This window comes from Garra rufa, chromosome 10, assembly GCF_049309525.1.
Source record: "Garra rufa chromosome 10, GarRuf1.0, whole genome shotgun sequence".
NCBI lineage: Eukaryota > Metazoa > Chordata > Actinopteri > Cypriniformes > Cyprinidae > Garra > Garra rufa.
In genome coordinates this window covers 27,402,167-27,429,992 of record NC_133370.1, presented here as the reverse complement: position 1 = coordinate 27,429,992, position 27,826 = coordinate 27,402,167, and the positions used below count along the sequence as shown (strand labels likewise).

The 27,826-nt window shown below is 35.8% G+C and overlaps 2 protein-coding genes across 4 annotated transcripts in view; both read left to right on the top strand.

The window, feature by feature from the left end:
* mast3a (microtubule associated serine/threonine kinase 3a) overlaps positions 1–5,001 on the top strand; it is a 37,049-nt gene extending 32,048 nt beyond the window's left edge. For all 3 annotated transcript variants that reach the window (XM_073848684.1, XM_073848683.1, XM_073848682.1), the window contains 3 exons: positions 42–178; positions 267–445; positions 2,417–5,001. In XM_073848684.1, the coding sequence (XP_073704785.1) occupies positions 42–178; positions 267–445; positions 2,417–3,216 (1,116 nt within the window). In that variant the 3' untranslated portion in view covers positions 3,217–5,001. The remainder of the gene's footprint in view (positions 1–41; positions 179–266; positions 446–2,416) is intronic.
* Positions 5,002–6,790: 1,789 nt separating this feature from the next.
* pik3r2 (phosphoinositide-3-kinase, regulatory subunit 2 (beta)) overlaps positions 6,791–27,826 on the top strand; it is a 44,274-nt gene continuing 23,238 nt past the window's right edge. Inside the window, 2 exon segments of the mRNA XM_073848685.1 lie at positions 6,791–6,962; positions 15,262–15,941. Of these exon segments, the coding sequence (XP_073704786.1) occupies positions 15,617–15,941 (325 nt within the window). The 5' untranslated portion in view covers positions 6,791–6,962; positions 15,262–15,616.

Below are 27,826 nucleotides of genomic sequence, written 5' to 3'. Positions count from 1 at the left end.
TTGAAATAGATGCTTGATTTCTTTCTTTTTTTTCTTTGTAGAGTGGCAGTAAAGTGACTCTGCAGACGACTCCTCTTGAGAATACGTCTATTAAAATCGGGCCTGCAAGAAAGACCAGCTCAAAGGGGAAGATGGCGCGACGCAGCAAAAAGAGCAAGAGAAAAGAGGGTCAAGACAGGTTGGAAAGATGTAGTGTTTTCTAAAACATTTTAGACAAGTTAAAACCCACTGAAACCTGAAATCTAATTTAAGTTCAACTTTTCTAGCAAACGCCGCAACCTTTTAAAGAAGCTGCCCAAACACAGTCCAGGGATTCAGAACAGTCGCAGTTTCTCGGCGGGTTTTCAGCACTCACCAAATGACAGCCTGTCGGACTCTCCAACACCGAGCCTTTCTCCTGGGCCCAACACCCCATGCAGAAGCCCAGCTCCAGACCTGTCATGTGGTATGACTCAGATTCTCTCACTGTCAGATATAGTCATGCCTCGGTTTGTAATTAGATGCGCCTCAAAGAATTTTGAGGAATCAAATTCTTGAAAAGAAAATCTGAATAAGTTTGGCAAGGTCTTTTTTTTTTTGCTCCACAGCTCTAAGGCTGGGAAAATAAATCGATGCAATGCGAATTGAAAAATAATGATTCTGAGATTTTCAGAATGCATCGTGATTCTCTCTGGAATCAATTCTGAGCTTAGTTTTTAAAAGCAGATGCCACTGCATGCTTTAGAAACAGCTGTACTCTGTACCCTGTTCCTTACACACACTTGAACCTAAAATAATAATTCGTAGTTCAAAAAGGTTGAAGCAGATTACAAGTGTGTTCACAGTGGGCTGTTTACATTAATCTCATGTCATAAAAGCATTTTGAGCCGAGGTGCGATTACATGACTCAGCTGAACGCACAAGCGCTTCGTGAGCATTTGAGTGTGTGGTTAAAAACTAGTTTAGAGCGTCATCTGCTGTTAAAAACTAAGCTCAGAATTGATTCCAGAGAGAATCGCGATGCATTCTGAATCGATTCAAGAATCGCGATGCATCAATTAATTGTTACAGCCCTGCACTGCTCATTAATATATGAAAAACTTTTGTTCACTCTGTGATATATGAGGACCCCTGCAGACCCTCATGACTGTATTTCAGCATCAATAAGTCTCCTAAAATATCAGATAGCTTGACCTATATTATGACAAGGCAAGGTTAGTTCAGGTAAAATAAACTTAAAAATACTTGCTTAAAAATAATTTTTTACCTTAAAACTTTAAGACTTTTCTACTCTTAAAGTACTGTTCAAGGTCAAAGGTAATTACATAACTATTTTTTACTTGATGGTTACACTACTTGACATTTCACTTTTCTTGTAAATGTTTCACAACCATATGAAACCAACACTGATACGAACAGTTCATTTCTAAGAACCTGGCCACATGTTTTATACTAGAATTTTTACTGTAGACTATTTTTTACTTTATGGATACTCTTGTGTGTCATTGACCTACACTACTGCTCAAAAGGTTTGGGGTTGTTTTGAAAGAAATGATTGCTTTCATTCAGCAAGGGCACATAAAATTTATCAAAAGTGAAAGTAAAAGACATTTATAATGTTACAGAAGATTTTGGTTTCAAATGAATGCTGTTTTAATGAACATTTCTATTCATCAAAGAATCCTAGTTTGAAAATGCATTATTAGTTTCCACAAAAATATTAAGCAACATTGATGATAATGTTTCTTGAGCAGCAAATCAGCATATTAGAATGATTTCTGAAGGATCATGTGACACTGAAGACTTGAATAATGGATGCTGAAAATTCAGCTTTGTTTTCACAGGAATTATTAAATTTTAAAATATGTTAAAGGGAACCCCGGGTATTAAGACTTGTATGGCTTAATGCAACGCAAATTATGTAGTAGAAAACCCATTAAAGATGTACTTAATTTAAAAATCCACATCGTTTTATACATATTTTGGACTATGGGGGTGCTATTATTTCGATGATGTGAAATGTTTGCACTCGGTGACCTACTTTAATTTAATAATTCCTGGTGCTATCAGTTGCTATATATATATATAATGATGTGGATTTTTTTAAATAACGTAAATCTTTCATGGATTTTCTACTATGTATTTCAGTAATAGACAATTACATTATATTAAGCCATACAAGTCTTAATACCTGGGGTTCCCTTGTTTTGTTTGTTTTATTAGTTTTACTGTATTTTTGACAAAATAAATGCAGCCTTGGTGAGAATTTGATGTTTTAAAAACAGCTTTAAACTGTTGAACAGCACTGTATAAAAATGTTCCCACAGTTTGAAAGCTTATTGGAGGAGCATCAGAGCACTGAACTCTAAATTGCTGTAAGTCTTTTTTTTGTGGAGTAGTATGTGAGTGATTAACATTGCTTGTACTCGCTCCACAGATTCAAACTCTCCACAGAGTTCCTCGCCCTGCTCGAGCTCTCCGAATTCACCCATCCCTCAAAGTCGACCAAGTTCCCTTCACGTTTTGGGTTCCAAGATTGGCCTCCGCTATAGCAAAGCAGGCCGCTGCAAGTCCTCCAACAGTATTCCCCCTTCACCCCTCGCCTGCAATCCCTCCTCACAGCCTCTGTCTCCACAGTGTTCTCCATCATCCCTGGCTGGAGTTCCTAAAAGCCTCCACACGTTTCATAACAAGATGATGTCCCCACCAACCATCGTGAGACAGACGGTGTGTCCCCGCAGTGCAGAATCACCCCGTTCGCCACTGCTCAACAGGGTTCAGTCAACAGATAGGCCCTCCGGTGCACAACACGGAGACAAAAAGGCCTTCTCCACCAGAAGACACACTGTGGAAGTTTCCCAGAGTGAAGCTGAGGGACTCGAGTCACAAACTAGTGACATCGCCTCAGGTTTCGTGTGTGTCGGTGACCATGCTAGACAAGGGTTGTACCTGGCCGGCCAACGAACGAGGGACTCCGGCGGCGTGGTTATGAGGAAGCTAAACTTGTCTGAGAGACGAGATTCGTTTAAAAAGCAGGAAGCTGTTCGGGAGGTCAGCTTCGATGACTCTGATGACAAGGAGGTCACAACATCTACACCAGTGCCATCTCATCCACGTTTCAAAGTGGCGTGGATCGGCTCAACGCAAGCGGAGGAAAGCTCTGAGACTTCAGCGAGGAACACGGATGAGCTTGGATCCAAGCTGAAAGAACAGAAGAAACCAGAGGATGGCTGTTAGCCTTAGATAAGTCCAGAAAACTGTGAGACTCAGATGTACGGGTGCTTCCATTATCATTAAAAGCGTAACTACAGAAAAGACAGAGGTAGAAAGTCTATTTAGTGTCATTTATTCATAAGTTAGAAGTCATTCACTTGCCAAATTGTCTTGTGAAGGGATAGTTTCTCAGAAATTAAAATTCTGTTGTTCTACTGTGGAACATAAAAGATAAAGAAGGAAAAATGTGTCAGTGTTGTTTTGGACCCCATTGACTTTAATTGTATGGACAAAAGCCGTCTTAAATTGATAGTTCACCCAAAAATGAAGATTTTGTTATCATTTACTCACCCTTATGTCATTCCAAACCTGTATTAGTTTCTTTCTCACGTCGAACATAAAATAACATATTTGGTCGTTGGTCACCATTGACTTCCATAGAAAGAAATGAACTTCCATTAAAATGAACTTCCATAGTATTTCTTTCTATGGAAGTCAATTGTGACCAACAACTGTTTGGTTCTTCAAAATATCTTCTTTTCTGTTCAACATAAGAAAGAAACTCATACAGGTTTGTAACGACATGAGGGTGAGTAAGTAATGACACAATTTTTATTTTTAGGAAAAACTATTCCTTTAAAATATTGTTGGCATTTGTGTTCCACCACAGAAAGTCAAACAGGTTTGGAACGATGTGAGTAATTGATGACAGATTTTTAATTTTTGGGTGGACTGTCCCTTTAAGAATTTGTTTTACCAGTTGGCACAATGAACTTTTGTAGATTTTCGAAAGATTTTATTTATTACATTTGTTTTATACGACAGGAATGGAAAGGTCATGCAGTAGGATCGCTTTCTGAGAATTTGCACTTACGTGGTCCTGCTGAGGTTCAATTACTGTTGTTTTTACATTCTCATATCTCATAAATATCAGTAATATTGTCATATAATGTGGTCAACATATGTTAACTTCCATTCTTTTTGCAAATTTGGATGCACAAGTAATAAATCTTGTGTTTGTTCAGTCAGTCAGTCATACCCAGTAATATTCCAGCACCTAAGTAATGACTTGTAAGAAGCCATTTGGCCATTGTTGGCATTGTAGTGTATCATGTTTACCTGAGCATACTTGTTTTTGTTACTTAGAAAGAACAAAGTGGATTATGAATACTAAACTTTTTATTTATATTGTTTTGGATTCGGTATATGTTCTAGCCGTGTTGTACAACTGAAATCATTTGACATATGTAACCTTTAACAAATGGTGGCTCGCTGTCTTTGTGTTTTGTAGTCTGACTTGTGGAAATGTCTGTTCTCTTGACTTCACACAACAGCCAAACGGCATGTTTTCTGTAAGCGCCCTATATAAATGCCATAGTTTTGATCTGCAGTGTTGACATCTGCTTGTTTGGTTACACAAAAATGATTCAGTTACGAGTAACATGAGCTTGCTTTGTAATGGTTTGCTGAAACTGGATTGCTTCCTCATTCATTAATCAAAACTAAAGAGACAGAAGACGAAGTTTAGATACTTGCACTCCCAGTCTGACTTGTCTTTCTCTTTTTCTGTACTTCAGATTACTGTGGCACTACTTCCGTGAGTTCACTTACAACCTTTGTTTACTTTAGTATGGTACTGTGTTTTCTTTTTTTAAATTGATTTTCTGTGTAGTCGTTCCAGTTCTTTACATAGCCTGAGTTAAGGGACTCAAAATATCCTAGACTCTCGACTAAATCCACTGACGCTCAACTGTGCTTGTAAAGTTTGGATTTAACCATGATTAAATGTGTACATAATTGCTGATTTCAGTGCTTTGTGACTGTGAATGTTTTTTTATAATAACTACCTACAGAAATGATAACAATACACTACTATTCAAATTATAAGTTTGGGGTCTGTATGATCATTTATTCCTGTGATGACACAGCTGAATTTTCTTCAGTCATTCCTCCAGTCTTAAATCATTCTAATATACTGATTTAATGCTTAGAAATATTTCTTATTATCAATGTTTAAAACAAAGGGTAATGTAAAAGTCGTTGGCACTTTTAATCAGTTTAATGCATCACTGGTGAATAAAACCACTGATTTCTTTCAAATAAAATTGCTGACCCCAAACATTTAAATACATTTACATACACCTTGCAGAATCTGCAAAATGTTTATTATTTTACCAAAATAAGAGGGATCATACAAAATGCAAGTTATTGTTTATTTTGTACTGACCTGAATAAGATATTTCACATAAAAGACATTTACATATAGTCGACAAAAGAAAATAATAGTTGAATTTATAAAAAAGACCCCGTTCAAAAGTTTATATACTTTTTTTTTTTTTTGTTTAGTAATAGTTGTTCATAAGTCCTTTGTTTGTCCTGAACAGTTAAACTGAATGCTGTTCTTTAGAAAGGTCCTTCACTTCCCACATATTCTTTGATTTCTTAGCAATTTTGTGTATTTGAACCCTTTCCAACACTCACTGATGCTTCAGAAGGAAAACGATGCATTAAAAGCCAAAATTTTAATTTGCAGTTCAGGGTCAAAATTTGACTTATTTTGTCTTCTGGGAAACACTACAGTGTTTTATGTAGCTTCTGAAGGGGAGTACTTAAAAAAATAAAAATAAAAAGATATTTAGGCAAAATAAGAAAAATGTACACCCCTGGCTCTAAATAGCATTGTGTTAACTTTTGAAGCATCAGTGAGCATTTGAACCTTCTGTAATAGTTGCATATGAGTCCCTCAGTTGTCCTCAGTGTGAAAAGATGGATCTCAAAATCATACAGTCATTGTTGGAAAGGGTTCAAATACACAAAAATGTTGAAAAACCAAAGAATTTGTGGGACCTGACGGATTTTTCTGAAGAACAGCAGGCAGTTTAACTGTTCAGGGCAAACAAGGGACTCATGAGCAACTATCACCCCCAAAAAAGGAAACAGCTGTGGATCATTCAGGTAAAAACACAGTATTAAGAATCAAGTGTATGTAAACTTTTGAATGGGGTCATTTTTAGAAATTCAACTAATATTTTCTCTTGTGGACTATGTGTAAACATCTTGTATGTGAAATATGTTATTCAGGTCAGTACAAAATAAAAAATAACATGCATTTTGTATGGTCGTTCTTATTTTAGTAAAAATAATTAACATTTTGCAGATTCTGCAAGGTGTTTGTAAACTTTTGACCTCAACTGTATTGCTGAGTTACATATATCACAAGGATTTTTAATGCCATTGGCTTGCTGCTTAAAATAATACTGTTGTTCGACATAGTTAAATGACTTAAATGTCCTCTGCTCTGATAAACGATAAAACGAGCCTAATGGGCGATTGGAAGAATAGCGTAATTTGAGATAGATTTTTTTTTTATTTTTTATCACTTGTAGGTTTGCATTTTTCATGAACGGGTTACACTAACGTTATCTCACCTAACCACAGCGGGATGGCGCAATAGGGAGTGCAAGAATGACGAACTCTTCACGCGTTAACCGAGATTTACTCTTTCGGCCGTTTTCGGCTCATTCCGCAGTTTTCCGTCCCGCTTTCACTAGTTCTCACGCAGTCCTGCCCGCTTCATGCTGTGCTGGAAAATGGCAGTTCGGCAAGTTGAAAAGATTCGTGCGGAATGAAAAGGAAAAAGAAATTAATCCTTGACTCTGCTGAGGGAGTAGATGCGATTTGAAAACCTAAGTCCAACCAAGTGTTAGTATCGCACATTTATTCGCACGCACGAAAGAAACCGTCAAAGCTTTTGCAACGACTTGCCACGGGTAAGTTTTCTCAAGTTTTGCACATTGCGTTACTGTACTCTACTAAACAGGATGGCTAGCTAGCAGCCTCCAAATGTGGAAGAATGGTGGAAAGGACATGAAATGTGCTGTATAATATGTGCATTTGTTTGCTTATGACGATAAGCTAGCGAACATTTCGAAGGAGCCGTTGGCTAAAATCGCGGATTTAAAAATGTGCAGACCGAAATGCGTAAGGTTTGCATGATGCAGAAGCATGTTCGCCTTTTCTGACCAAGGCAGCAGATAAACAGTTAAAACAGCCTGCAAGAGATTCAGCGCGTGACAATGACTCGAGCACTTAACGTTACTGAAGTATTTATGCCACAATCTCAACTTTTTAAATCAGATTTGTACCGTTCGGAATTTGAAGTGTCTGTCAATCTCTGCTTGTATTCGACGTCTCTATTTCACAATAAACAACAGTTCTAGCTAATAATAGTGATGGCGGTAGTGTTGAATATTTTAGTGTAAGTTAATGTAACAGCATTAATATTTTTCACTGTTTGTCTTAGCGAGTTTCTCTCAAGATTGTTCAAGAGTGGGGAATGGAAAACCCGGAGTGGAGCCGGAGCCAGGGAGGTAAATCTCTGTCGCTCTGTTCCACTGTCTTTAAATCTGTCCGTCGCATCCTCGTTAAGTTTGCTTTAAGCTAAGCAGAGAATAAATATACTGACTGGTAAATTCCTGTTAAAAAGTCAGCATGAAATGAAACTGAAAATTCATCCTAGCTATTTTGTGAATGCAAGTTATAAAGTTGCGTCCAGGAATAAAGAGGTTGCACTTACGTGACGATTTGGTCAGATACCCGGATGCACTGCCATTTTGGTGATACTCGGATGTAAACAACAGCATGGATTGCACTGTTAATTTCCTACTTTATACATTGTTCTGCTAATTTATGATGGCTAAACCACTGAAAAAACGCGTGTAAGCTCCTAAATCATATAGAGAAGGACTTCGTAAGCAGGAAAGGGTGCAATATTTTGACAAACTAAAGTTATTAGTTGGTAAAGATACATACAAGCAGTATTACTTAAGATATTAGCCAAATTTTTCACCTACCTGACCGGAAATGATAAGAACAAACACGAATGTTGTCAAAATTCCTACCCTGGACATCCTGGTTCAGTTTGGCCAACCACAAATGTCTTTTGTTCCTCAGACAGAGTTTTTGCACTCTTCTCCTTGATTTGTTATAACTTTTGGCAGTCTATAGTACTCCAAATGTTTTTCCTGGTCGGACCAATTAGTACAGCCCAAAACATGACAATAATTGACCAATTTCAGCAGCAATAGTCAGCAAAATAAGTGAGTTTAGTTCGGTTCAGTGACATTGTTTATGTTCAAAAAAGCCAATATGGCCGATTGATGACGCATTGTGAAAAAACACTCTATAGGTGGAATCTGGAATTTCAAAGCAAAATGTTTCGCATCGGAGTAAGTTTGTAAACTTTGAACATCCGAATTTGCCATGTTTACCAATATAAAGCTCTATACCACGTATAGTGTTTTCAGGTCAGGAGTAATAATCAGCAAAATAAGTGAGTTTCGTTCGGTTATGTGTAGAGATGCACTGATTGATCGGTTAGTGATCGGAATCGGCCGATTTTTACTCATGATCGGATCGGTGACCGGCCGGTCAATTTCTCCTCTTGCCGATTCCTGGCCGATCCTTTTATTGCCAGCGGCGCATGCAATTACGTCACAGCGACGCGCGCACTCATGGTCGCGTGTAAACATGTCTTTGGTGTGAGTGAAGATGACACAAAGATCGCAGTTTGTAACATTTATAAGGCCAAAATACAACGTGAGGGAACAACCACGAACCACGCGCGTGTTTGGACATGTGGTAAATCGCGCCCCCCGCTCTGCATATTTTGCATGTCTCTGTTAGTTAACACACCTGATTCAGATAACCCGCTCGTTAGAAGTAAGCTCCGTGAATGAACTGTGTTCTGATTGACATGGTCCCTGCACAGTGTTCATTGCTCCCTACTCCCTGAGCAGGGGATATCCGTTGACGTTTACTACACTTTCATTCATTCACATATTTGCGCTATGCCTCCGCATACAGCGTCTTCACACACTAATAGTTCGAAGTGAGCATATATGTTACATTTGAAGGTAATTTAAGCATGCGCGACGTGAATTTAATTTGTATTTATTTACAGATGCATTTATGTTACACCTCTCTAGTAAGTTTCATCTGTGTGTGAATTTGCTGTATGCGTGGCGTTGCGCAAATATGTGAATGAATGTTACGAAGTGTAGTACCGCTGGATTAACTGGTGACAAGGCAGAAATGCTTCTCTTTATCAAGAAAAATTAGCTATTAATGCTCAAGTAATAGCATTTAGTACTAGCATTGTTATTTCTACCTGTTTGAAGACACAGTGCGCTTTTTGTTATTAAAGTTATTGTTGTGAGTTGATCCTGTAATTAATTAAAAAAAATCCATATAAAATTAATTGAAGAAAAGTAGATTTTTGTATGCCTGCTTTGTTACTTATATTTTATTTCTAATGTTTTCGAGGCTCAGAGCACTTGTTGTAAGAAGATTCTGTAATGTTTAAAAATTTATTTTATTATAAAATAAATTTAATTAAAGAAAATATTTCTGTATAGGCCCATGCTTTCATTACAGTTCTTAAAAAAAAAAAACGGAATCGGCAAAAATCGGAATCGGCAGGTCACACTTACTGAAGAATCGGAATCGCCCAAGAAAATTGCAATCGGTGCATCTCTAGTTATGTGGCATTGTTTACATTCGGTGCCACCTTCTGGAATCTGGAATTTAGAGGTGAAATATTTCGCATCGGATTCAAAGTTTGTAAAACTTTGAACAAGTGAATTTGCTATGTTAACCAATATAAAGCTCTATACCACGTATAGACCTTTTTCCTGAACACGGAAGTAAGTCCGACTCTTAACTGAAAGAATGCTTTGCATTTCCGGTCTGCATTGTTTCTAGTCAAATTAGGGTATATTCCGAGCTAATAAACTAATGTTAAACCTATTAAAATGTTTTTAAAAAGCACATGGCTCCATAGCGCCATCACTTGGCAATGTCGCAATGACCGTCATTTGTCAGTGCCTCACTTTGTGAGTGTGTAGATGACACAAAGCAGCGGACCTTAGCTACATTAAAAACAGATGGACGCTATTTGAATGGGTTCCTATGGAAACCGGAACAGAAAAGCATTCAATCTGACGTTAGAATTCGTAATGGCGGCGCTCATTGTTTACTCAGGAAAAAGGTCTATAGAGTGTTTTCAGCAGCAATAATGAGCAACATAAGTGAGTTTCGTTCGCATCGTGAAAACACTATAGAAATAATCTGGAATTTTAAGAGTGAAATATTTCAGGTCGTATTCAACTTTGTAAAATACTGAACATGTGAATTTGCTGTTTACGAAAAAAAGCTGATAAGGTTGGAAACATGTCATGCCTTGCTGTACTATTGATAATGGACGAAGAACATTCTTTGCTTGTAAAATTTTGCCTAAATTTAGCTAATGTGACCGCGCCTTGTGATTTGTCCATGAATATGTTTCATTTTTTTCCTCAAAGTCAATCAATAACCAGTTGATAGAACCACATCCTTTTCTTTTTCAATAATTTGTTAAACACGGATGTACCTCAAAATATGATGCTACTTTTGTCTTTTCTTGACTTTACATTACTCAATAGTAGATAGATAATCATACATTATAAAAATGATATTGTTTGAAATTGTTCCATGCAAATCATATTTATAGGTCTTGTCAACATGACAATAATTAAGAAATTCAAGTTAGTAACAATTTTTCTCTAATCTGACATTAATGGGACAAGCAAGTAGTCCCGCCTCCAGACTTACACCATTAGTTGAGCCAGTGTTGCTGTGTGGGGCTCGTCAGGATGCTCAAACAAACAGAGCAATGTTTTGAAAGCACTACAGTGTTTACATTTTTCATGGGAATGAGCATGCTAATGGCTTACTTATACTTGACCGCACATTAACTTGGAAAGTGTTTTAAAAGAAAAAGACACACTTTCACTTTAATTAGCAGCAGGACTGTCCTTATCTGAACCGTTGCATGCCATATATCCAGAGGGTATGTTCTGTATGCCGTTCCTTCAGTCCTGCACACACCAAGCTTTAAAAGGACATATTGTTTGGAGAACACTGTCTGTCACCAGACTCATGGGTATTAGTCAAGGTACTTCGGCCAAAGAAAAAAGAGAGGGAAAAAATATTGCATAAGCCTTCCGTACCCATACAGGCTTCACATTTGGAAAATACAGTGACTGTCCTAATTTCTAAAATCTTAGGTCTCGTGAATAGATTAAAACTCCTACCTTGTTAGCCTGAGGCTGAAAACGTGCATTCTGTTTTCTCCAAGCAGAATCCAGTCCTTTTCCCTGTTTGAGTGAACCTAATAGTCCTGATTAGACAAGCCTCGTTCAATAAATATTCATCATTCTTATCTCTCATTCAGAATACTTAAAACATGTCAAACAGGCTTAAACATATTCTTATAATGAGCCAAAGTGCAGAAAAGCAGTATAGTTTAAAGGTTTAGGGTTTGATCACTGCCTAGATACATTTTCTAATATTAGAACGTTTGCTTGATTTGCCCCAGCTTCTCTGGTGATTCTTGAGCACATGGCCATATGCTGCCCAATAGGAATCCAGCATTTCCTTTTCCCTTCTGTAGCAACAGTGAGTTTCCTGCCTCGATTCATTAATTATTTTGTGCTCTGCCTTGGTCACAGTGTTTTGCAAACTGCTCTGCTCAGACTGAATAAAGGGGAGGAAAGGATGCCTACGAATCCGTCAGCCGCCAGCCGTGTGCTTGACTGTAAAGATGAGGATTTCTCTCAGCAGAACTTTTAGCACTCAGACTCAGAATGGACTTTTTCTCTTTTCCTGAATGAACTCCGTCGGTGCAGTTCAGTAGCGTTACATGAAATACTTTAGTTATAATGATGAAAAGGCGGAAAGGGGGATGACGTATTTCGGAGGGGGTGTTTCGGTGGTGTGAGGATTGCGGGCTGTGGTTGGGTATGTCAGTGCCACGTGTCTGCGCTTGCACCTCTCTTCTCCACACAGTGAATGCTGGACTGAGACCCTAGTGCGCCTGGTCAAAGTGGGGTGAGTGTTGCCCTGTGATGCCTGCGAACACTTTGGAGTTGTTTATAAGATTGCAATCTTTCCACAGGGTCGGCAAACCTTTAATACGCCACTTTATTGGTATACGAGCATAAGCCCCTGGTTCGAAGGTGCGCATGCGCAGGAAAAAAATTATACGTTTTGCCATTCCGTCATATAAGTGATGCATATTGCAATACGCTTAAACAATATCAACTGCGTACTGTGATAATTGGATTCTTAGGCAAGTATGGACTTCATATTGGATTATTTTAAAACTTGAGTTGGGGGATGCTGTTCCCACAAACAACTTTAGGTAGACAGTTATCTTTTTGATTATTTGCTGAAATTTAAATATTTGGTTAGTACCTGCAACATTGATATTTCTGGCTTTAATTTTTTTTCAAGGTAAGTGCAGTAGCTTGTTTCTCAGGTTTAGTTTGCTTTGACATTCGTGTTTCAAAATTCACTTGGTCTTACCAATGTCCATCGTATGACGCATTTATGAGGTGCATCATGTTTAGTGCATTTATATGCACTGTAAAAGTTTGATTTCAGTCAGATTGTAAAAAAAAAATCTGTTTTTAAAAGATAAACATCTTTTTTTGTGCTTTGTCCATCATGTTTAATCAGACTACAATTGGCTTCTTCATTGTGCACTTTCTTTGAAAGACAGAGGTGATGCACCAAGTGTATTTAATGCTTTGAATACTTTATTACTAGGGATGTAATGATATCAAAATCTCACGATACGATAATATAGCAATATGAAGTTTTCGATACGGTATTTATTGCGACATTTGAAAAAAAAGGCAAATAAAGAATTGGAAAAAATGTAATATTTTGTACATGTTAAAGTTAAATTATTTTATCTAATGCACTTTGATAGTTCAAAACAAAGAGCTCCAACCCATGTTCTTAAAGGGGCTATATGCAACTTTTTCCCCAAAATAAATGTAACAATAGCCTTTTTATTTGACCATTTATGACTCAAACATCTCCTGATGAGCATACTGACACCTTGTCAGTTCACAGTGGGTGCACCTATAAGCCTGTATCCTATTTTTCCTATTTTCTGTCGGGTCGGATTTTTCGCGCGCTGTCTGCGGATGTGACGTCAGGCGCGTTCATAGAGCTGGGCGGTATGACCAAAAATTTATATCACGGTATTTTTCAAAATTATACGGTATCACGGTATATGACGGTATTTTTTTTTTCATGCATGACTAGGTGTTAACCACATTTCCTAATAAATTAGAGACTAATTACTGCAGTATATTGGCTTACATTGACCGGACTAGTATTAACCCAGGTTTGAATTGTCTCACAAAATGCTGTTGTTCACAAAGAAGTGACAGTGGCACTCATAATTGTAATGAGGTGAAGAAATCAGAATTCATGATTTGCAGTCAAAATACACAACACTTTATTGTGCATTCTTCACAAGTTCACATTTACAAGTCTACGCGTTTCTCTTCCAGCAGGAGGCGCTGTCAGAATAGTAGTATACAAAGTAGCGCAACAAATGATTTTGAAACGTGCAGCGCTCATATTTATTCAATGGATAGCCTTTTGAAGTTTCATCGCAATTCTTGTCTTTCAGTCCCCACATTTTAGACCACCTGAAATCATAATTATGACTTTCATAACCCCCTAATAACACTGCAGTCATCAATGAAAATTAAGAGCTTTATTTAATACTTTCAAAAACAAACCTTACACAAAATACGTTTCTTTTTTATTTTTTTTTCCCACCATGTTCGGGGCACAAGAAAAATATTAAGGGACTAAATTAATATCAGCATATGAAGTATAATCGTCTCTCATTGTCTGAAAGAATGCACATCAGATGCTGAAAGTCAGTTTTTACTTTCACTTTAACATATTGATCAGTTTCCACGTTGCTTGTGTGATATCCATTGGCTTTAAAACATAAATATTAATAAAAATACAGTATATAGAAAAGACATATCTTTAAAATATTGCGACGTAACACCAACGTAAAGCCATTGTTTTTCTCTCACTGAAAGCTACATCTGTCTGCGCACAATGCGCCGATCTCTGCTCTAGTCATCACTGCAGACACACCCCCTCTTGAAATTTCGGCATTACAAGTTTTGCAAATCGCTAACCCTGGGTCTTTCTCAGATATACTGAAATACGTCCACACCTCAGATGTGTTGCTTCAGACAAGCACGTGCAAACTGCGGTTTCTGTTTGCGTCAACATACGTGTTCCCAGCGCTTTGTACGCACACACTCACCGGTATTGGGGTATATGAAAAATGAATATCATTTAAAAAAAAAACACCGGTATTCGGTATGAAAAGGTATACCGCCCAGCCCTACGCGTTCATGGTAAACGTTTCAGATCACTCTGCCACCACCACTAGTCATATATATTGCAAACAAACTTAGTTTCTCAAACAATATATGTATTTGGCTGTTCTTACCTCTGTAAACATAATGTTGACTTCTTTGCAGCGGATGACTTGTGAAGTGTGTACGTACGAGCGCGCGCTGCGAGAGCGAGCAGAAAGGAAGAGCAGTTCCGTTTTTTGGCCGCAGGAACGTACTAAGAAAAAAGACAGTGAATTGACTTGTTGAACTTTAAAGGGGACTCAACCCTATTTTTATTTGTGATATACTGTCTCAGTCTAAATTACATTTACACTGGTGTTTTAGGAAGCCAAACTAATTAGAATGTAATAATAATAATAACAATGACAGTAATAGCCACATACTGTATGTGACCCTGGACCACAAAACCAGTCATAAGTGGGACGGGTATATTTGTAGCAATAGCTAACAATACATTGTATGGGTAAAAATGATGCCAAAAATCATTAGGATATTAAGACCTTTTATGTTAGAATAAGAAGTACAAATAAATTTTAAAAACTACTCTTTTTGCCCAGGAGATCATTACACAATAACATTGAGACAGTTTTGCTATCGTGAAATCACAATATTGATAATATTATCACATCCCCATTTATTACACATTCTGTAATGTATGCTTGGACTGAGATGAAGGCTATATCTGGACTATGCAAAAGCCTTGCTCTGATTTAATTATTCTTTTTGAAAGCCTTTATGAGTATTTTGCTCTTAATGTCTTTACCTGTGTCTTTTTTTCATACAGTCATCACGTTACACTGGGAGGATCACATCTTGAGAGGGAATGTTGAGCAACCTGCTATAAGACGACACCAGCTGATTTGGCGAAATAAATCTGTGAAGGACTCCATTCTTTATTTCTTTTCCAGTGCCTGAATGAGCATGCTGCATTCCCTCTGTTCCATCATTTGGTTGAACCGCGGGTTCAAGTTGAGAAAAGTGGCCTGTTCGGCCAACACCGGCCAGGTCTAAGCCATTGCCTCCTTTCATGCCCGAAGTGCTTCGCTTTTAACCAAACGACATCATTTGCACCCTCGCGAAGTTTCATCCCCACTCCGACGCTCTTCTGCCTGGGGTGATTGTCATTTCGTACTCTGAAAATGGCTGCCGATGGCTTCCAGTACAGATCTGTGTACTCCTACTGTAAGGACTGGGAGGATGACATTGACCTTGAGCCTGGTGATATCCTGACGGTCGAAAGAGCGTCTCTGCTGTCACAGGGCTTTAAGGAGGGAGACGAGCAGCACCCAGAATGCCTCGGCTGGATCGTGGGCTTTAACGAGCGAACCAAACAGAGGGGAGACTTTCCAGGGACGTACGTGCAGTATGTGGGACATGTGAAAATGGCAGTGCCGTCCTGCCAGCCTCGTTCTCAGAGACCGCTTCCTGCTGTTCCCAGACCTGAGCCAACAGCCTCCTCGCAGGGTAAGACTGGCTGCTTTTACTGTGTTGACCAGTGACTAATCTGCTTAATCTGTGCTAAAGAGCTGTCATAACCTGTTTTGTTTTGGGGACTGACTGCTATGCTTGTTGAATCAGGCCTCAGTCTCTTGTAATAAACATTTTTTTCTGTTTTTGTTGAAGGAAAAGAAGGATTTTGCTTTTGACAGAAGACTATAGCAGTGAAATTAGCCATTAAATCATCAGATTTAACTCGTTTTAAGATCATTTTTGTCATTTATGCATAAAGGTTCTTCAATTTAATTTTTTTAGAATAAAACAAAATGTACGGCATTACTTTCAAAAGCCCCTTCTGGAAGCGTGTAGCTTGATCATCTACGTGGATGCTACCTTATACCCCCTAGTTGTCTAGTGTCTCTTTCCCTAAACTGTCTTTGCTCCTGTGTTTCTCTGGCACTTTCCCCAAGCTCTTTCTCCTCCTCCTTTTATGCCCTCAGGAAGCAGTAAATTATAGTATGTTTGGAGGCCTGGCAGTTCACCAGGCCAATCTGGAGAGTTATATGTATCAGGTAGGGTCTTTCAGCTTCATCTGCACATTCCCACTCCATCAGGTGATTTTTGCTTCAATGTCTCCTTTGTGTCCCTTTTTTTTTTTTTGGACAGTTAAAAGTCTTCAGCACTGCAGTGCACACTAAAAAGAAGTTGTCATATTCAGTCTGTGATGTGATCACGGACTAAAAAGAGAACGCAGGAGAAGTTTTGGTGTGCTTTTGAAGTGTTGAATTACTGGGCCAGATACGCAAAATTTTAGATGCTGCTTTTTAGGGCTGCAACGATTAATCGAACGATGTTGTGAGGCGCGTTTAGTCAATGAAGCCGGTGCTTTGATTAGTAGTAAATCCCCATCATGTGCGTTCAGCTGGAGCGGCAGTTAATACACACAGCCTTAAATCACTGACAAGCCACGCCAAATCGCGCTGAAAATCGAATTCGATTTTGAGCGCGATTTGGCGTGGGTTGTCAGTGATTTACGGCGGGGTGTTTGAATTGCCGCTCCAACTGAACGCACGTGATGGGGATTTACTACTAATCAAAGTACCGGCTTCATTGACTAAACGCGCCTCACAACATCGTTCGATTAATCGTTGCAGCCCTACTGCTTTTTAGTATTATCCAGATCAAGGCAAATTTGTGGAATTCTGTGTTGAGGATTTTAAAATGCAAAAAGCAAATAATGATGGGTATTCACATTCTGTGGAAGTTCTGTCAGCACAGATTTTGTTTAAGACTAGTAATGTGAACAGGGTTGCCATAATCATGGAAAACATGCTTAATTATTATTATTATTATTTTAATTTTGATTTCTAGAACTGAAAATGCCACTGAATTCAGATCTTCTAGTTATGTTTTTTTTATTCAGTTATAAATATAAATCATACAATCATAAATCATTCAAATCTGGACAGGTTATGGAAATTCTTTCCTAATGCTTTAGTGCCTTCTTGCGTAAGTTGCTACTGGCTTAAATCGACTAACTTACATAGTTCACTTTGCTTTTCTTATGTAGATGTAGGGAATTGACCTACATGCCTAAGACATTTGCCTGCTGCTTAAATGGATTTGCATTGAGAATGTAGCATTGGGAAAAAAAGAGGAAGATAGAAATTATGCTCTATTATTAAGAATCTGAATGTCTTTGTCAGATTGATGAACTTCATTTTTTGACATTATCCTTTTTAATATTAAGTTAAGTTATTTTAAGAGTTTTATTAATCATTCATTTGTTTTAGATCTACCAACATTTTCTGTAACGAAAATGAAAACGCCTCTAATCTGTGTGAAAGGTCTTTGATAGGCAACGTTTGAGACTTGGTATGTAGATGGTATGAAGATTGAGTGCCTTTTACAAATAGTTTACAAATAATTATCTTTTGATGTTTTTAAAGATAAAATGACAGCAATGCACCCCCCCCCCCAATATTACTTTAGGTAGGGCTGGGTATTGAGTTCAGATTTTACATTTTGTTTAAATTCCAAATCACATATTTAGATATTATAATCAACACTAAAAATCTGAGTTGTATACAAACATTTAAACTGCACATGCTGTAGGGTATTTTTTTCTATAATTTCTATAATTTATTGTTGAAATGTAGACATTTAAAACAGAAGCTGCCAGAAAAAAAAAAATGCATTGAATGAGATATCTATGGAGCCGTTTGTGCCACTGAAAAAAATACCACTAATAATAATTTATACCACCAATAAAATATAATATATTATATATATCACCACTGTTTTCTCAGAATTGCATGGTATAAACTCGCAATTGTAAGCTATAATGTCAGAATTGAGGAATAAAATCTTGCAATTCTGACTTTTTTTCTCACAATTGCACATTTATTTATCTTGCAATTCTTTTTTCTCTTGCAATTGCAAACTATAAAGTCCAATTCCGAGGGGAAAAAATTATTTGAAATTTATTGATTTGTTTATTTTTTATTACTTTTAATTATATCTCACAATTCTCACTTAATAACTTGCAATTTTGGTATAAGGATTTTGTTAAGTTTAAATCTTTTAATTCTGAATTTTCACAGTTTCGAGTTTATATCATGCAATTCTGAAAAAAATGTCTGAATTAAGAGTTAAAGTCTCACTGACTGTATAACTGACTGTATAACTCGCAAATCTGAGTGAGTTTGTATCATGCAATTCTGAGGAAAAAAAACAGTGTTGCACTATTGCAGTAACAGTGTTGCGAGACAAAAAAAGTCTCTTTATTGTTTGAATTTTGTGATAAAACAAGCACAATTTGAAAGCTGTGACTTTTTAGGTCATAATACATAATAACTGGTCTGTTTCACATATCTAGACTGACCTCTCAGACTTAAGTCCCACTTCATAAGACCCACACTTTTAAAAAATGTACTTTGATTAAACTGGTTGAGGAAAAAAAGCCATTCTCAAATCTGTTGGGTGTCTACAGATGTCTACTAGTAAACCAGACACAAGCATTCGTTCTAAAAGCTCAAAGCTTAGATATAGTACTTTTGACAGCACACACTTTGTGTTAACTAGCATGTTCATATGGCAGGAAAGCATCTGTAAAGAAAATGTGAAAATGATCGTAGCTTTGGAAATATCAGCTAATGCAATTGTGAACATAGCTGTTAGTCTTTTTTGTGCTCTTATTCAGTGAGAGAGATTTCATGTGATTCAGTTGAAATCCACCAACACTATCCTCACAGAAACTGTGCACAAAGTCGAACTTGGTTGTGTTTCACAGCCTGTGGCAGAAGTTCTCCCTCTCTTTTTTTCTCTTTTCTTTTCCTGGCCCCAGTTTTACTGCTTGCTGAAGTGAACCATGGCTTGGCATTTCTACAGTCTCCGCCTGTTCCTCCTCCCCTGTTTCACAGACTCTTCTGATACTGTCTCCAGGCAGCTATAAACTATCCACTCACTACAATTCTCAGAAAGAGAAGGCCCCTTGAATTTTCCCCCGGCTCCTTACCCTGAACTTTCTTTTCACAGAATTAGTCGAGGGCTAGTTAAGGCCTCCGTTCTGAGCCTGTATTAAAGTCTGAATCTTTCCCATGATGCTTTGGCCTGCGTTGACTATATTGTTACTTGGACTGTACGGCAGGATTTATCTGCACATTATGGTTTTTATTGTAACAGACAAAATTCAAAAAGTATATGTTTAGTAAACATGATCAATTTTATATTGAATAATTGTGCAGCCCAAATAGTGGAAGTAGAAAATTTGGGAATGATGGCCACTAGGGATGAACGGATATTACAATTCTGTCTGATATCGATAAGCTGGTATCCATTTTCATGTTATAGCCAATAACCAATAAAAGGAGATAATAATTGAATTCTGTATTTTGTTTAAATAAAAAATTTAAATACTAAAGACTAAAATTAGTCCATCCAATTCATTGTTCAAAATGAAACGGTAGCTGTTAGAAGCACCGAACAGTTTTTTTCAAACATACATTAAATAACAATATAATAAGTATATTTACAAACATAACAAAATTATCCTCTAGAATTATTTATTTAATTAATTAATTAATTTATTTATTTGTATATTATTAACAAATTTGTGGACATTTAATGGCTTTCCTGAGGTTCTCGTATAGAGTTGTTTTTTTATTGTTTTAGTGTTTTATTATTTAGTTTTATTTATTTATTTGTTTGTTTTTTATTTTATTTAGAAATGTATGGGTATTGAATGACTTTCAAGAAGTAAATGTACATGACATTTTTCTCTGGAGTTATTTTATTTTATATTCTTTTATTATTTTATTTTAATGGTTTTACTGAGGTAATGTGACATTATTCTATAGAGTTTTTATTTTATTTATTTAAATATTTTTATTTTATTATTTATTTAATTGTTTTCTTATTTTCATGGCTTTCCTGAGGTAACATGACATTATTATTTTAGTTTATTTAGTTTTATTTTATTAACAAATTTGTAGAGTTGAATGGCTTTCCCGAAGTAAATGTAACATAACATTCTCCGACATTCTTTATTTTATTTTATTTTATTTTATTTTATTTTATAATTATTTTTTGGTATATGATTAATAAATTTATTGACATTAAATGGCTTTTCTGAGGTAACGTAACGTTATTATATAGTTTTTTTATTTATTTATTTTTTTGTATTTGATTAATACATTTATGGACATTGAATGCCTTTCCTGAGGTAATTGAAACGTGATATTTTTATCGATGTTTAAATACTAAAATCAATAGTTTTAAATACTACAAGTGAATTTATGTACAGTATGAAAAGCAGATATTTATTTTGGGATTATTTTGTTATTAGAGTATTGTTGCATTTTATTATTTTTTATTTTTTTATTTAGAAATGTATGGATATTGAATGACTTTCATGAGTTATTTGTTTTACTTATTTATTTTATTTTATTTTTATAAGCAGATATTTATTTGGGGATTATTTTGTTATTAAAGTATTAGTGTTTGAAGGTTAACTTTAGGTGCTTTAATGTAAGATTGCTCTTTAAAAAAAAAAACGTACTAACCCCAAAACTTTTCAACGGTAGTATATATTTTAAAATATTTTAATCTATCAGAATTTCCTTCTTTCTTCCTTTTCTGTAGCACTCCGTCAGTGCAGAAATCCTGTCAGGCCTGAAACCGATTATTCTCAACAAAAAGAAACTTGAGCTATATAAGACTGTCTGTTGTAGTTGCAGCTTTTGTGCGTTGTGTTTCTTAATACCGTTTGCACTGCATTAAGATTAAAACATGTCGAGAGCTTTAGAGCTCCAGTGAAAGGAAATGGGCTAGGCCTTCGGTTAGCCATGAATGAGGTGCCCAGATTACTGAACTGCACAAAGCAATGTGGGTGAAAGTTGTCTTACATAATCATATTCACCGAGTACAAAGACATCATTTTCCATTAGTAGAGCATGGCCGAATCGAAGTTAATGAACACATCAGAACGCAAGTCGAGCAAAAAACTAAACCGCACACACAAGTACAACTGCAAAGCCGATCCGTTCGGCCTACCAAAAGGTAGGAGGTTGTATAACTTAAATTCAGCAGGCATGAAATGATAAACAACAGAAGAAAAGTTGCTGACTTCTGTTATCCCACCATATAAACAGATAGGATTGAATTAGCTGTGAAGAAGTGACAGCCGAATAAAGCAAGCTGTTGCTGTAATCATATCATTAGTTGTTGCAGTTGTTTTTCCCAGGGCACGTTCAGTTGCAGGCCAGCCAGAATGCAGACTACCAAGACGACTATAATTGGGTAATGATTAGTTGGTTCTCTTTCCAAAAACCAACAAAGACTGGAGGGCCACAGCTGTTTTTCCTAAAAGCAGTATTTTGCACAAAAACCCCTGCTGTGTGTTTGAGTGTTTGTGCCAGTTTGAGTTTGCAGCTATAGTTTAGTTTGTTTATTAGTAAAGAAATACGTTTAAGTTGTTTTTTACATTTTGATATCAATGACCACCCTGTAGAGCAAGCAACAAGATGTCCACAATAAAGAAAAGGAAACAGCTTTGTTTAAAACACATGTGCTAAAATCTAAAATATGTGACCCTGGACTACCAAGCCAATTTTAAGCAGCTCGGGCATATTTGTAGCAATAGCCAAAAATACATTGTATGCGTTAAAATCTATTTTTCTTTTCTGCCAAAAATCATTGGAATATTAAGTAAAGGTCATGTTACATTAAGACATTTTTTACATTTTCATACTGTAAATATATCAAAACTTAATTTTTGATTAGTGATATGCATTGCTAAGAACTTAATTTGAAAAACTTTACAGGCAACTTTAAAGATTTTTTGCATTGTCAGATTCCAGTCCTATTCTAACAAAACCATACATCAATAAAAAGCTTATTTATTCAGCTTTCAGATGATGTATAAATCTCAGTTTCAAAAAATTTACCCTTATGGTTTTGTGGTTCAAGTTCACACATGTATTCATGTTGCTTTCATATGGTTTTGAGAAATCGTATGCCTAAAAAGGTCCATTTATCTGATATTTTAAAGAGACTTATTGACTTTGACACCCTTTGACAGTCATACAGGGGTCCAGATGTCATTTCCTGTTTTGTTTTACTGTTTGTTAACCATGATAGTAACACCATGAGGTTGATTTGACAGGTTAAAAAATAAATAAATAGCATTTGAGTAGCAAAAAATAATGCAATTCATATTTTTTTTTAATTGAAAAAAAAAACGAAATAAAATGTGTTTTAATTATTATGATATAAGGACAGTTCACTTTGTAAACATTTTGCTAGAGCCCTATGAAAACTGTTTTATTTTATTTTTTTGCAAATTAAATTTTTTCCCCTTTTTTATTTTAATCGAAAGCATCTCGTATTAATAGATTTTATAGAGAATTAAATGTATTATTATTTTATTTATTTATTAATTTATTTCAGAAATACTGTATGTATTTACATTTTTCTGGTAAATAATTTTTCTGGTAACTATTCCTTAAGAAATAAAGTTTTAATCATAATTTTATTATTAATAGTAAAAGTACTATTGTTACATTTAGGTAATTTGGCCGAGATATATCTATTTGAATATCTGGAATCTGAGGGTGCAACAAAAAAAAATCAAAATACTGAGAAAATCACCTTTAAAGTTCTCCAAATTAAGTTCTTAACAATGCATATTACTAATCAAAAATTACATTTTAATATGTTTTCAGTAGGAATTTTACAAAAAATCTTCATGGAACATGATCTTTAATTTCCTAATGATTTTTGGCATAAAAGAAAAATCAATAAGTTTGACCCGTACTATGTATTTTTGGCTATTGCTACAAACAATTTCTTCAAGTTAATGCTAATGAAGTGAATCTCAGAGCAGTTCTAGAGATTGTTTTTGTGTTCATGTCCTCGTGTATTGTGGCGACAGATGCTGAAAAAAACGCAAAACATGCAAGATTCATACTTAAATAGTTTTTTGCGGCTTAATATTCACAAACACTAGTCCATATCGCATTTTGATTAGTATTATTTTTGCCTAGTTAAACAATCATCTTGGAGATACCCCTCAAATAAAAATGATTCTAAATAAAATTAATCTTAATTCAAAAAATAAACAAAAATGTCATTAGAAGAGGTGTTTTAAAGCCATTGTTTAAATCAAAGTAAATTTATAATGTGTTTCTGAAGAAAAACAGTGCTGTCGTGATGTCACCTTTGAAGACAACCAGACAGTGTGCAAACCTGAATTCTGTCCATGGTTCAAATGTATTGTAAATAGAGGCATTCGATAAATTATAATCATGCATAACAGTACATATCAGTGTCAGTACATGTAAAACAGCTTTTTGGATTTGTATTCAGAAGTAAATTGACTTTGACAAAGAAATCTTCAGTCTGAAGTTGAAAACAAAACAAACTTAATTTTCTTTTTAATTTGGCTGTGTTACAGAAACAACCTAACCCTTTGCTATTTGTTTAGTTACCATGGTAATTTCAACTCTTAATTCCAGAATTGAGTTAGGATGTTTCTGTAATACATCCCCAAGAAAGCACTGGATTACGGTTAGAACATGGATTCACGTCCGTATCATGGTTAATGTGCGAGATGAGGAAAGATCGAGGGCGGAAGAGGCAGGCTTCTTGTCCGTAAGAGGGAAAAGCGAGCAAAGTTCCATGTTTAACGTGCAGTGGAAAAGTGGAATGTGCTGACATGGCACTTCGTCTGAACTCCAAAATTAATAATCAGACGTGGTTTAGCTTTGCACTGCCAGGAGGCGAAGGCAGCCAAGCTCTGGCCTCTTTGTGGTGGGCCTGAAAAGGAGGGTCTGGCACGCGGCCAGTGGGGTTTTGCTTGTTCAGGATTTTTGATTAAATCGTTTATTGTGCTCCACTCACGCAAAGGGCCAAGGCAGCGCTTGCTCCAGAAGGGTTGGAATAAGACAGGAGGAAACGTTAGGGGTTTCTTTTTTTCACCAGTAAAAAGCTTTTGTATGATAAAGACATTTTGCTTCTTTTGTTTTCTTTGCGTAGCTCCATCCGTTTCGTTTTTAAAATTCTATTTCATTATCTTGTACTATGCAATTTTGTAATGCGCTCTAACATCTACTTCGTTATTTTGGTTAGTTTTGTGTGATTGCAAGAGGTCTTCAAGAGGTTTTAACCAATAGAACAAGCAAGGAAGGAAGCAAAATATAAAAACTGTCATAAAAAACCATATGCAATTATACATCCCGAAGCCATCGCTCTCTTAAGACAGAAGAGAAGCGGGAGACGTGGCTCTGAGGTGCAAAAATACCCAGATTTTATAGAAGTGCCTTCTCATTATATCACGTCAACAGCCTTCTCCGCTAGACAGTTGCTGCTTTTGGCAGCTTTAGTATTCCACGAAAGACTGTGCATTTAGCGCTATATTTAAAAAAGGTAACAGGCAAGTCAAAGTCAAATTTAAAACATTGGCCTCGGGACACTGAGTCACAACAGGAGGTAGAGAAGGCTGCAATCTCGCAAACCACAATTCAAAAATGACAATGAAGAGTGCCAGAGTAAATGCTGGTGTTAAGAAACATTTCACTTTAGGATTTGGATTTGACGATATATGAAACACCCCTTTTATTTAGAAAATAAATTGAATCCTGTGGTATCCCTATGACATGATGCTCTTTTTTTGGTCTAGATCTATTATTGTTATATCTATTATTAATATAAAATATATTAAATATGCAACTTTTTATATAATGACTGTGTTTTTAATTTGTGAATTAAAATTAATTTTTTGATAATTTCTACCAAATGTCAGTGATACAGCTGTCCTGTTATCATTTTAAAGAAAACCTTATAAAAGGTAAACCATATTAAATAGTTTGGCATAATCTTGTATTATTTCCCCAAAAAACCTAATATTTGAAAAATGTTGATTTTGTTAAAATTAAAGCCATGTTGTGCAGCCGAAAAGTTGGAAAAGTAAACATTAAACAGGAAGTTAGATCAGAAAAAGGACCTCTACAGACCTTCATGACTGTGTCAAAGTCAATAAGTCTCTTAAAATATCAGATAATATAAGCTTTTTATCACAAAGAAATAATTGCAAGTTGTAAAATGTCATGTGCTGTGATTCCCCAAAACCTAATGTTTATTACTTTATGTAAAAAGACTTTTTATTTTAAAAAATATCTTTAAAAACCTAAATGTGACCCTGGACCACAAAACCAATTGTAAGTAGCATGAGTATATTTGTAGCAGTACCTAAAACTATGTTGTATGGGTGAAAATAATTGATTTTTATACCAAAATCATTAGGATATTAAGTAAAGATCATGTTCCATGAAGATATTTTGTAAATTTCCTTCTGTAAATATATCAAACCCTAATTTTGGTTAGTAATATGCATTCCTAAAAACTTCATTTGGACAACTTTAAAGGTGATTTTCTCAATATTTATGATTTTTTGCACCCTCAGATTCCAGATTTTCAAATAGTTGTATATAACAATCTTTTGTATATAATCTTGTATATAACAAACTATACATCAATAAAAAGCTTATTTATTAATCAGCTTTCAGATAACGTATAAATTTAAATAAAAAAAAATTGACCCTTATATGACGGGTTTTATGGTCCAGGGTCACAAATGTCAATTATAATAATTAAGGTTATATTCTTAACCGATCGATTCTATTTTGCGATTCGATTTCCTATTTAATATTGGTTATTTTTAATTAGTGGTGGGCCGTTATCGGCGTTAACGTGCTGCGTTAACGTGAGACTCTTATCGGGCGATAAAAAAAATATCGCCGTTAATCTATTCTCAAATTTGGGTTGGGAGCTGGGTCTAAACTACGCAAGCTATGATGACTTTCACCTTGAAAGTTTAACGCGGATGTATACCAAAGACTATAGAATATGGTCGCGCGTTTACGTCTCCTCCGCCAAAACACAGACGGGATCGCGTCGTCCTCCATTCATAAAAACCGAATCTACTATAGCGAAATGCCACGTAAATTCGTCGTTTTTTGGATTCATAAATCAAATGTTGGTCTGTCACTTAATTCAAATCGCGATATGGACTAGTGTCTGTGAAAACTGAAATGCAAAAAGACCGTTTTAATATGAATCCGATATGTTCCGTTTGCCTAGCTGTATGTATGAATGGTGGAGATGCGCTTTTACTACACGCATACTGAAACACACGTGATGCTCCCGGTAATTTCTGGCATTTGTATCTCGCATGAACAGATAAACTCAATCTCCAAAACTGTTGTGAGTGTCACTTTTACCGTTTCATTTGAGAAAACTCGCATCATATCATACTGTATGACACAGAAACTTCACGGCAACCTGTCAAAATAAAAGTACGGTGTGTATCCCCACCCCCCAAAAGCTGGAAACGTAGGGGAAACACTGGCTACCATAGATATATATACGTATATGTATATTTTTTATCACACTGTACAACAATAATACTGTTTTTTTATTACAGTAAGGGCTAAGTTTAGGGTTGGGTAGGTGTAGATGTTAAAAAAAACACAATCTAATAGGTAGAAAAAATAATTTCATTGTTAGTTAGTAAACACAAGTACATCTTATGGAACAGAGATGACCATTTGAGAAAACCATTCTCAAAGACTTACTTTTAGTCATTATTTGGGTAGCACACATATTCTGAATGCCTTCAGCAGAATTCAAATTAGCAATTTTAATCTAGATTAATCTAGATTAATTCCAAGATTTAATCTAGATTAATCTAGATTAAAAAAAATAATCTATGCCCACCACTATTTTTAATATATATATATATATATATCAGGTACAGTACATGCCTAATTTTCTGTAAAAGTATTGATTTGGATACAAACACTTAAATTAGAGTCAATGACATAATTATTTTTCTACTCAAATTCATTTTTGAAATATAAACATTTAAATGGCAGCTTTCATAAAAGCTTAACAGATTAATTCAACATAAATTAAATAGTGAAAAGCAGTTCAAATTATAATAAATATGCTATATAGTGCATTTTTTTTTTTCTAGATGATTAACGAGTTTATGTACACCGAATATATTTTTTTTAAGTAAATGTGACGTTACGTGAAATTGTTTACAAGCTGTTATGTTGACGTCATTTTTTGTTGAAACACTGATTGAGCGATTACATGAGATAGGATACGGATTTCGGAAGTTGTACTCTTTCTTTTAACATACCTTCGGATGTTCATTCGTGTTTATTTTGTGCTGTAACTAGTATTAAAGCGGAAGAGATGATCAGTTCACGTGCCGCTGTCCCCCTACATTAAACAGCACCGAAAACACCACTTATTGTTAAAGTGTTGTAATAAAATGGACAAAATTTAAAATCTGAGACTGTTTCATATCAAAAGTAACAAAGTACTAGAGTTGTGGTACTCGGACT